Source organism: Stegastes partitus, unplaced genomic scaffold (assembly GCF_000690725.1).
Source record: "Stegastes partitus isolate 25-593 unplaced genomic scaffold, Stegastes_partitus-1.0.2 Scaffold1384, whole genome shotgun sequence".
NCBI classification, from domain to species: Eukaryota; Metazoa; Chordata; class Actinopteri; family Pomacentridae; genus Stegastes; species Stegastes partitus.
Genome location: NW_007579115.1, coordinates 175,531 through 187,077, shown reverse-complemented (window position 1 = coordinate 187,077; position 11,547 = coordinate 175,531). Strand labels below are relative to the sequence as shown.

The following is an 11,547-nucleotide window of genomic DNA, read 5'->3' as shown; positions in this document are numbered from 1 at the left end:
TGGAGTTTTGTTTTGTTTTTTTCTTCTCTCCACTCTACTCTGTGTTACTGTCACAGATGGATTTGCATACACGGGGCATGACAGCAAAATGTCACTGAGCACAGTCACAGGCTTCAGAGGGAACTCAGTGAAACCCTGGTGGTTCAAATGACTGTTCTGATGAAACTATTGTGCTGCAGTCAACACACATACATGATGAAACTGGGATCAATCTGGATTCAGAATAATTGTTGCCAGTCGTAAAAAAAAAAAAAGTGTATATTCTTGAGGTCATGTTCACAAACCTGTTGAGTGCACTTCCTTACTTGTAAAACATTTACAGAGCTGTCTTTTTTTTTTTACACTTTAAAACTGTTACATCCGAGTTAGCAGTCTTGTGCACTCAGGAGTTGAATTTCTTGTCACATTACCACCACCTGTGGATCACACACATGCATGTGCACGTGCAGGATAACCGAGATCAGTTAAACAGAACAGAACAGAAGATCGCCCCGTTTAAAAACTTCCCCACGGCGCTAGAAGTCGGACCCGTAATCACATGTAAACACGTGGTTTAACAAAGAACTATAAAATTGTTCTTAGATTATTCATTGCCACTGTTACGTGCTTCCAGAGGTTTTGTTAAAAGCCTGACCTCAGCCCACAGACTCTGATGTAGAAGAAACCCACCAAAAATATTTGTTTTGTAATTCGTTACATCATCTGATAAATCCCACATTGTTTTGGGAGTGTAGCTAATTTCAGCCTAAGGTCCTTAGTCTTTTTGTTTTTCATAAATGTGCCTTATTGCACATGTTTTAGACAGCTGCTGTGGGTTGCAGCATTGTTCTGGGGATGGTAGTGTTGATCTGTGGGCTGATCTACCACTGTGATCCAGACTGGAATATCTCAACAACTGAGGTGGATTTACATGAATATTGTGCAGAACTTCTTGGTGCAGTTGTTCACAGTTGTGGTCTTGGGTGAAATGTATACCAGTATTTATTAGATTGCCATTTTGTGCACACATTTATATCCCTCTATGGGTATTAATGCAGATGTAGCACCCGCATCGGATCAAAACTTTAATTAATCCAATGAACTACTACCAAATACAACAAAATATTTCCATTAGCTTCAGCTGTTGATTGTTTTTAAATTACCAAGGTTAGCATGAGGTTGCTATGCTACTTAAGTGATAGTGCCAGCGCAGCAATGAAAAAATACTCAATCACAAGTAAAAATGAGGTAAAATCCTACTTAAGTAAAAGTATTAGTGGTGAAATTTAAAGTATTAAAGTAAAAGATCTGGTTTCGTCCTTCTGACTGGTATATTATAATAATATAATATAATATTACGAGGGTACTTCAAACATTTCTCAGGCTCACAGGAGAAAGATTGTTCCTGCATGGTCTTCTTTAAATGCGGTGCACTCCAGTGTTGAAGCTTCACTCACCCTTTTGTGGAAGAAGAAGGCCACATCTTGAGCCTCCAGATTCTCTCTCAACAGCATGCGTGACTTCATCAACACTCTGAAAATGGCAAACACGCAAGTGAGATTTCAGCTCGGGAAAGCGATGAAGTCCAACAGTGCAGGTTGGATGAGTAAGGTTCATGGGGCAACAGCTCAAAGCCACATTTGGCTGCTTCTGCCACCTGCGCTGTGTGGATGCACATGTATGTATTTTTTCTGGCACCCATGCTGCCAGATTTTCTATGTTTTTTTTTTAAAGTTTAGTTTTGTTTCTTACAGTGAGTATAGCTCATTCATACGTCTTAAGGCTCTCTGTTTGTTGTCACTCACATTGCACAACAGCTTTGGAAAGTAGAGCCAAAACTAACACAGCCATGCTTACTCTTTGTCCTCCACACTAACATAATCATCTACAAAGAATTTTGCATAGTTTTAAAGTTCTACCCAGTGTTGTTGTTGTAGTTTTTCACTGACAGGCTCAGTAATGTTCACATACTGATACACAAATCCTAGAGAGCATCAGGGAACAATATGTCACACCAAGATAAAGTAGCTGTACCCTAATAAGCAAACAGAAAAAGGTGAGACTGCTGTGACACAAGGAAAAGTAGCTTGGACAGATGATACAGACCGGAGGCTTGGACACAGAGGCAGAGATAGTGAAGCAGAGATATGAGGTGCCATCCGATGAACTAAGCAAACACAAAAGCAAGAGCGGTGTTAGCGAAAATAAGTGACAGATACAAATCCGTGGCACTGCAGCACATGGTATCCATGGCACTCATTCCAGCAGCCTGATTGATTTAGCCAACATAAAGCCTAGAGGGCTTTGGGTTGTCACACTCAGGGAGCTCATTGCCTCTCAAACTGAGACTGAAAGCCTCTTAGAAGACATGCACAATAACCAGAAATGTCATGTTTTGGTCTCCCACGCCTGTTATCAGAGACAAATTTACACCGTCTGCTCACTCCCCCTTCCTGATAGAGTGAGATCAATAACTTGGACATGAATATTTATTTCATCGTTCTCCTTGCAGTCGATTATTTAATCTTTTAAAGTGAATTTGGTTCAACAAGGTCTTCATAAACCATTTCTCTTCATCCTTTTGGTCCCTGTCTGCAAAAAAAAGAAATATATAGTTTTTTTAATATACAGTAGTGTAAGAACAATAGTGCATGAGGTCCCAGTGTGTGCAATTATTTTATTGCACTGTCTTACACAGTACAGCCTTGTTATTTGTGAAGCCTTGTTTTAGAGATTCACTTTTCAAAGGTAGACGTGTTTCTTTGCTGGAGAACGTCGAGGTCTCTGTCTCTCACACGGAAACACATGCAAACATGAAAATCACTGACAGGTGAATAACACTGATCATCTCGTCACAATTCAGCGTTCTGTTGGGAAACCTCGTGTCCCAGCGTTCATGTGGATGTGGCCTTGACATGTATCACTTAAATACAGTCCAGCATGGCAACAGTATTCTCCAACGCCAGCAGCTTCTCCCAGCAGGACAGTGCACCACACATTGCAAAAACACTCAGGAACAGCGCAACAAACACAGAAGAGTGTCCAATTCCCCAGATCCTAATCAAAATCTACACCTTTCTAGATGTGAGATGACACTGCTAACCAAAAGATTTGATATTTACATGTGCTGTTTCCTCTGAAAACCTTTTTCAAAAAACTGGTTGGGAGAACTTCAGCTGTTTATCGTCGCCACTGGGCCGAGAGAGGAGGTTAGATTACTCCAAGTGGGTTTTCTTCAGTCCAAGACTCCAAGTTCAATGAGAGAAGCAATCACTCATGGAAAGCTTTTTTTTTTTTTGTTTGTGTATTAATCTCCAGGTTCCATCATGCATGAAGCACAACTTAGGAAAACCATCGCCTCCCAGAGAGCTGAAAAACATCAGCAGTGAAATGGCGTTTTTTGGATTGTATATGGAGGTAATTTTTGTGGCAGATTTCTTCTGTAAAGCCTGAAAAAAAATCGTCATTGAACCGAAAGTGTAGTGTGTAATTTTGTTTCTGTAGAGACTTGCGCTGCAGCTTTTCAGGCACCACAGACCTTTCGCGAAAATACATTTTCATATGCATGAAACAGGAAGCATACTTGCGATGATATATGCTATCGCTCTCACTCACAGATGGCTCATTGAATGGGTTTTCTGCCTGATGGCAACAGAGGGCTGCATCTCATTCTGGATGTTGCAGCAGCACTGACTGGTTAACCTTAATGCTCTTCAGCGGGACACCGAGCCATATGACATGTTAATGTTTCATATTCCCAAACCTGAATTGATGGAGACGTATTGGACTGATTCCACTTCTTCAAAAGAAACTCTTGCAGCCATTAAAATGCAGAAGGTTTTCATGAATAATCATTACTTCACATCGTCTGTCTGCGCACATATCATTTCTGACAACACAGAGGTGGAACCAGAAAAGGTTATGGTTATTTAGTATGCTTCCCACAGTGGCAGCTACTGGCCACATAATCATTCTCTCAGTGAATGCAATGAGATGCGAAACAAAATTTATTTCTAATCAAGCTGGAACTGTCATTTATTTGGACGTCTGGGAGCCACCTACAAACACACAGCATTAAAAAGTGACTCATAAGCTGAACTCTGTACCACATAATGTCGTTGTTTTACATAATGAGATTTGGGTTTTGTGCCTTCATTTTTCCCGCAGCCTCAAACCTGAAAAGCGATTTCTAAAGCCGACCTCAAGTGAACTAATTAGTAACTTTTTAGGATGTCGAAATCCGTCACACAGCAGTGGTGAATTCTGTCCCTGCAGAGCATCAAACATTATTTTTTGACAGACGAGACAGACACCTCAGTGGAGAAGCTTTGTATTCGCATCAGGCAGACATGGAGGGGTCCAGTGACAGGCTTTTCTGCTGCAGATGGGTTCGCGACAAGATTCCCCTGACCCACAGGGAGGAACTGTACCACATCCTGAGGATGACAGGGCCTCTGGTAAGAACTGGCACTGTATATATAGCCCGTCTGTCTGTTGGGGGGTTGTTAATCTGTGCAGCGCAAGATTGATGAGTGTTTTGTTTGAAATGTCAGGAAAAATAGGCTTTGTGATTGAGTTTTAGAAAAAAAAAACTTGTCAGCATTAGGCAGCAGGTTTCAAACTGTGGCTGAACAGTGTCTGTGACCTGCCAAAACAAGAACAGTGAAAAAGCGCCATGCAAATTAGTTGCAGTTGTATTTGCTGTCTTACATATAAACTACATGTGTGTTAGTAGCTGTTTCACCTGCACCTTTGTTGATGTCTGTCTTTCTAGCTGCTCTCTCGAATCCTCAATTACCTGCTTCCATTTGTGGTTACAATGTTCTGCGGGCGTCTGGGGAACGATGTGATGGCCGGTTATGGATTAGCTTCTGCTGTAAGTGGCCGTCTGTGCCCTCCGCAGGCTTGTGGAGACTAACATTATACAAAAATGACGTGGAGACGTAATTTCAAGGCAGCAGCCAAAAAGAAAATAAATTATCCAACTATAAACTCGCAAGCTTTTCCAGTTCTTTCACAAACCTAATGACTTAATCAATATGTAGTACATTTACTCTCATGAGTCATAGAAACGTTGGTTACATCAGATTCATCAGATTATGTTTCATCTTCATTTGAGGCCATTAATGTTACCACTGCGGCGACGGGATGTGGTCTGGCGCTGGTGTGTGATACGCTGGTGTCTCAGGTTCGGAAAACTCCTATTTGACTCTCTCCAGATCCAGATTATCCCCTTTCATAAAGTGATTAACACTGTCCGTGCGCTGTTGTGCAGACATTCGGTGGTAAGAACTTACTGCGGGTGGGAGTGATCCTTCAGCGGGGCATCATCATCCTGCTGCTCTTCTGTCTGCCCTGCTGGGGTCTCCTCATTAACGCCGAGGCCATCCTGTTGTGCATGGGCCAGGAACCTGAGGTGGCCAGGTAACTAAACACACAAAAACTTGCATGTAAAACACAACATTATACTCAGATTTAAAGGTCCAGGGGGATGAAAATCTATTTTGTTGTTGCAATAAACTTGGAGGTGTAAAATAAAAGCAGATTTAAAGACATTTGCTTTTCCTTAAGCTCCCCCTGCAGCTAGTTAGCCTCTTAGCTTTTAAAGCAAGTAAGAAGTCAGCTCAGGTGCTACGCAACAGTCCAGATGAAATGAACCATCTTTGCGGTATTTTGAGCTGAAAAGACACACTTTGGGAACATGAGCGACTTTGACAAATTTGCTAAAAAGTTGCACGATATGGGACCTTAAACCCTTTATAGGGCGCTCCTTGAAATACTTGGAAAATGAAAATTTCAACCCTAGGGTGTTATTGAAGGATATTTCAAGATATGCCAATCAAGATTAATAAAGTTGCCATATGTGGTAGCTTGCCCGACTACGGTTAAAAAAAGGAATTTATAATAAATAAAAGAAAAAGTAACAAACTGCAAAGAACATTTATTTAGAAACATTTCAGTTTGAGGTAATGACACTTAGACAACCGGTAACAAAGTATTTATAAAGTGCTTGACAAGTTCATTTTGTAACATGTTTCTTGGGGTGGTGGTATTATTGGCACTAATCTCAAAAAATAAATCAAAGTAGAGTTCAACGCAAACCAGTAACAAAGCGTTTACAAAGTGCCTGGAACATTTGTTCAGTAACATTTTTCGTAAGGTGGTGATATTGGCACTAGTATAATCATTAAATCAAAGTGCACATGGTTCTTCAACCTCAAGGAGAAGCACAGGGTGGACATACTGAACGTTACCAAATACGATCACTTGCCCCATAAAGGGTTAATAAACACCATCTCTGCACTGGCATCATTTTTCATACACTTAACATTTCTTGTCATTCATGAATATCTGAGTGCCTGTAGAAACAAATGGTGAGACTGAACGGTGCATGCCATCTTAAACAGTCATTTTCATACCTTTAGTCGGATCTGAATGCAGTTTCTTACTTTCAGAATAGCCCAGCTGTATATGACAGCATTCATCCCTGCAGTGCCAGTGAGTTGTGACTTGTTTTTAAATCTCAACTTTATGCATAAATTCAATAGATTTTTGTTCTGCGATGACTCTCCCTCGTGGCTTAAGGTCAACAATTTCTATCTAACCTTATCTTTCAGGCAATGTTCCTCCATCATCTTCAGGTGTCTTATCTACAGAACCAGGTGCACTCATGTTCTGCGCACATATTCTGTTCTGTCATTACTCAGAATTAAAAAATTTGTTGTCTTAATTATTGTAATTGCATCTCCGAGGGAGGGCTATGGTACTCCATGCATCATCTGCTGTTTGTCTTCTCAGGGAATAATAATGCCACAAATGTACACCGCCGCTTTGGCAAACATAGCAAACTTGGTGACGAACTACATCCTTCTCTACTGGCTGGATCTGGGTGTGGGGTAGGTTGCATTCGCACGTCTCGGTGCAACATTTTAAATCTGCGTTAAAGAGTGCACACACCAGTCTATCACCACGTCCCTGTCTTACAGCGGATCTGCAGCAGCCAACACTCTGTCTTGGATTTACATCTCTGCTTTCCTGTTTGCTTACATTTGGTGGAAGAAGCTCCATGTGACGACGTGGGGAGGTGAGAGGTTTAATATTCACTGCCTCCCTGTGATTGGACTCTCTTCATCCTCCATCTTACTCAGGCTACATAAATGAATGTCTCTCTCCCCCTGCAGGCTGGTCTGTAGAGTCGCTGCAGGAGTGGGGCTCCTACATGAAGCTGGCCATTCCCAGCACATTGATGACCTGTTTTGAGTGGTGGGTTTATGAGTTTGGGGGATTTTTTGCAGGTAATTTGTGATTATATGTCTCCCATTAACATAGAACACGAGTAATCTATTATCAAAACAACTTGTCTGCCATGACTGTTCTTTCTTCTTTGTTTCTAATGAGCAGGAATGCTGAGTGAGGATGAGCTGGCAGCTCAACATGCTGTGATCATGATCGCTTTCATAACTTACATGGTACTGAGTGCAAGTTGAAGCATTACATTGACACTTCTCACATACAACGTCTCAGATTTAGGTGGTTTAAAAAGTAACTCTCATAAAGTATAGTTGCAGTTTAACTTCAGCACACTCGGGAGCAAGTTGTTTTCCATGACAGTGGTCATGTTTCATGTATTTAGTTAACTTTAGCAGTGATTTTGACTCCATAGTTCCCTCTTGGTGTTCAAGCTGCAGCATGTGCCCGGGTGGGGAATGCACTTGGAGCAGGAGACACTGCCAGGGCCGTCCTAAGCACTAAGATGTCATATGGGCTTGCAGGTCAGTTATAAATCTGCTTTTGCATTCAGTATCAAAAAATAAGCATTTAACATTTGATTTCTTCAATGTTTTCTACATTTCTACATGGCTGTTGCGGCCCCCTTTCACCCCACATGGGTACAATGGACTGATGTCCCTCTGTTTTTTATTTATTGATTGACTACATTGTTAACCTTCTATCATATTTTTAGTATTTGTAATATTTTATCATCATTATCACCATCATTAGCTCACTTTTTTAACTTTTAATGCTTGGTTACTGTTGTTGTCTTTTATTTGTTATTCGTTATCTATCTATCCACCTATCTATCTATCTATCTATCTATCTATCTATCTATCTATCTATCTATCTATCTATCTATCTATCTATCTATCTATCTNATCTATCTATCTATCTATCTATCTATCTATCTATCTATCTATCTATCTTTTAACAGATTTCACAGCTCTTATTTTCCAGGTAGCATGGCGATTGTTGAAGGTGTGGTGCTCGCCGGTACTAAAACGGTCATTGGCTACATCTTCACCTCTGATGAGTGAGTCCACACAGCTGCACTCACCAAACTTCACACAAGAGCTGTTAGATTACACATAACGATGTGCACTTCATTATAATTTCAGGAAAATCATAGATCTGGTGTCGCAATTGATGACCGTTTACTGTTTCCTTCAGTTCTTCGATGGCATTGTGGTGAGTCTACCAGCCTTTATTGTGTGCAAAGTAAATATTTCTGCAATTTGATTCCAAAGCCAGAGATAAATCTCACCTATGAAATTTGTATTTCTTTTATCTTAGTGTGTGAGCACGGGAATCTTCTTGGGCACGGGCAAACAGAAGATACCAGCTGTGGTCAATTTCATTGGATACTACTGCATAGGGCTTCCCCTCTGCATTGTTTTCATGTTTGTCGCAAAACTCAGAGTGTTGGGTAATTTTGTTTAACGTAAAGTTTATTGATACAAGAAGAGCACATGTGAAGCTTTCTGTGCTTTTTAACAGATCATATTGTCTTTTTCTCTGCAGGTTTTTGGCTGGGACTGCTCATTGGAGCGTTCTTACTATCCACTTCTTACATCACCATTATTATTTTCAAGCTTGACTGGAAGAGAATGACCGAGGAGGTAAGCCACCTGCTGATCGAACAGTCACTGACCTAACTTGGTTTATTTCTGAAGCGTTGGTTGCTGAGACTAATCTGGTCAAATTTAATAATTACTTGTTCGTGTTCAATTGAGGAAAAATGAGATGCTTTTTGCTTTTTCTTAGGCTGTGAAACGAGCTCAGAAAAAGACCTACTTGGCACAATTTGGCGCCGATGCCCTGTCTGACCCTGTGGGCATCAACACTGCAGGACAGACAGCAAGTAATGGGAATGTAAGTGGCCTCTTATTCCCAATGATAACAATTCTCTAAATGGCTTCTTTTTTTTTCTTAAAACAACTGTTATAAATTAACTTTTCTCATTAGTTTTCTGCGTAATATTTTCCAAAGAACACTGCAAATCCCGCCTGCCTTTCTTCTGAGCTAACATAACGGTGAATGTGATACTGTCTTCCAGTCAGTGGATGGCTACATGTCCGTGAGCAGCGAGTGCCACGATGGCAGCGCTGAGAAGGAGGGCGGGGTGCAGCAGCCGAAGGGTGGTCGTCTCTCCACCACCCAGCTGATCCTCCGCCGAGGCCTCACCATGTTGGCAGCGATTGCACTTCTTGTTGTGGGAGTGATTGTGCACTTGGTGGTGCCGTTGCCAGAGACCCTGTTAGAGGCCAACTCTACTACGGACTGGATCAATACTACAAATACCCCTGATCGCATTTTTTCCACTGTGCTGCTCCCGACACAAGAGTCAGCATAACCTTGACAGCTGTGATCATAAAATCATTGTGTTGTTTAAAAAAAAAAAAAAAAACCCTGAATTTAAGACTCTTGTGGACTCATTTTCTCAGAATTGCGTGGGGCCAGACTGTGGCTGAAAAAATTAAGTGAGTTAAGGATGTAACATAAATCTTTAATTTATGAATTGAAATAAGATTTAATAGATTTCTTTATTTGATCATTGCCTGTTTCATTTTATTGCCTTTTTGTTGTCATCTGGATTTCCCAACCTGTAATAAAACTCATTAAAAAAAAAAAGTCAAAGGAGAAATTTTTCATGAACAGAAAAACGATGTTGAACTCCTGTGCTTTTCTATTTCGCACTTGCTTGCTCAAAATCGAACAAATTCATAATCAAATTTCCATTCGATTAAATTCAGTTGTATCCATATTGTGACGGCCCGTGTACGGTGGCTGTGCGGGCGGACCCGAACGAAAAGGGGAGGCAGGAGAAACAGGTAAAAAAAGAAAAGGTTTTATTAATAAGGGTGAGGGAGTGGAGGTCACCAGATGCAGGAGTGTCAGTCGAGGGGGGTGCAGGTGGAGGTTTGTCCGTGCTGGGATCCGAGGAGGGGAAGTGCCGCCGAGGGAGTGCTGGAGAGGGAGGCGTGGAGGAACCCAGGACGGTGCGCGCAGGGACGGTGCTCGAGGTGCTTCTTCCCGGTGGAGGTTTTCCCAGTGCAGGTGCTCGTGGAAGGAGAACTCGTGAGGGTGCTCGTTGCGGTGGGCTCCGTGGTGAAGCTGGAGAGGGTTACGGCTGGTGTGGCTCGTGAAACGCTGGAGGCTGGAGTCGAAGAGGGAACGCTGGAGGCAAACAAAAACACACGAATTACTCAAGACTCAAATACTTAAACTTAGTTCTAATGCTTCTCGGAGGAGAGCAACTAAGCGGCTTGGCTGTACCACGAGGATGAATCACAATCATCTGGCCCTGGAGATCTGTAACAAGCTTGTATTTCAGGTGCTCCGCTGATGAGTTGCACCTGCCAGCGCGAGAAAGTCCTCTCCCCTTCGGCTCCGCCCAGCCTGTAGAGAAAACACACGCCCGCCAAGACACAAGCACAGGAGGCAGAGAAAAACCCACAAAACAAAGTGTGGGGTCCAGGACAAGCAGGGTGGTCATTAATGAGCCGGGAGGGCGGAGGGGGAAAGGCCGGAGGGCGAAGAGCACTGGAGGACAGCAGCAGAACCATCAGGGTGCCGGCGAGGAAACCCACTGGCAGTCGAGCTGGAGACCGGTGGCAGAAACCATCTGAAGGTCGGCGACAGACGAGATGGAGACCTTCTGGTGGTTGGGCTGGAGGCCGGCAGTGGAAACCATCAGGGGCAGGCGACAGAGGAGCTGGAGGCCGGCGGCGGAAACCATCAGGAGGCAGGCGACAGACAAGATGGATACCTTCTGGCGGTCGAGCTGGAGGTGGGCGGCGGGATCCCTCGGGAGGCCGGACTGGAACCCGGAGACGAAGAAGGCGGAATCCCTCGGGAGGCCGGGCTCGGGCCGGGAGCAGGTAAAGGCGGATACCCTCTGGTGCAGGAGAGGCCAAAACAGGCTAAAGCTCAAGAACATGAGAGACGGCGTCTGCCCGCCTGAGACCAGGAACAGGAGGCCCGGCGGCGGGACCTCTGGGAGGCTCGGCGGCGTGGGCCCGCCCGAGACCAGGAACAGCAGGCCCGGCGGCGGGACCTCTGGGAGGCTCGGCGGAGTCGGCCTGCCCCAGACAAGGAACAGGAGGCCCGGTGGCGGGACCTCTGGGAGGCTCGGCGGCGTAGGCCCGCCCAAGACCAGGAACATAAGGCCCGGCGACGGGGCCTGGGGAACGCTCGGCGGCGTCGGCCCGCCCGAGACCAGGAACAGGAGGCCCGGCGGCGGGGCCTCTGGAACGCTCGGCGGCGGGGCCTCTGGAACGCTCGGCGGCGTGG

At 43.8% G+C, this 11,547-nt stretch overlaps 1 protein-coding gene across 1 annotated transcript; it reads left to right on the top strand.

Moving 5' to 3' along the window:
- The first annotated feature begins 4,328 nt into the window (after positions 1–4,328).
- LOC103370199 (multidrug and toxin extrusion protein 1-like) lies at positions 4,329–9,874 on the top strand. The gene is made up of 17 exons (XM_008299165.1): positions 4,329–4,436; positions 4,754–4,855; positions 5,099–5,167; positions 5,255–5,403; positions 6,435–6,477; positions 6,597–6,641; positions 6,778–6,875; positions 6,966–7,063; positions 7,173–7,274; positions 7,381–7,448; positions 7,643–7,751; positions 8,212–8,287; positions 8,373–8,442; positions 8,548–8,680; positions 8,776–8,873; positions 9,019–9,126; positions 9,311–9,874. Exons 1-17 carry the CDS (start codon positions 4,329–4,331, stop codon positions 9,605–9,607), a joined length of 1,773 nt encoding a protein of 590 aa, XP_008297387.1. The 3' UTR covers positions 9,608–9,874.
- Positions 9,875–11,547: the final 1,673 nt, after the last annotated feature.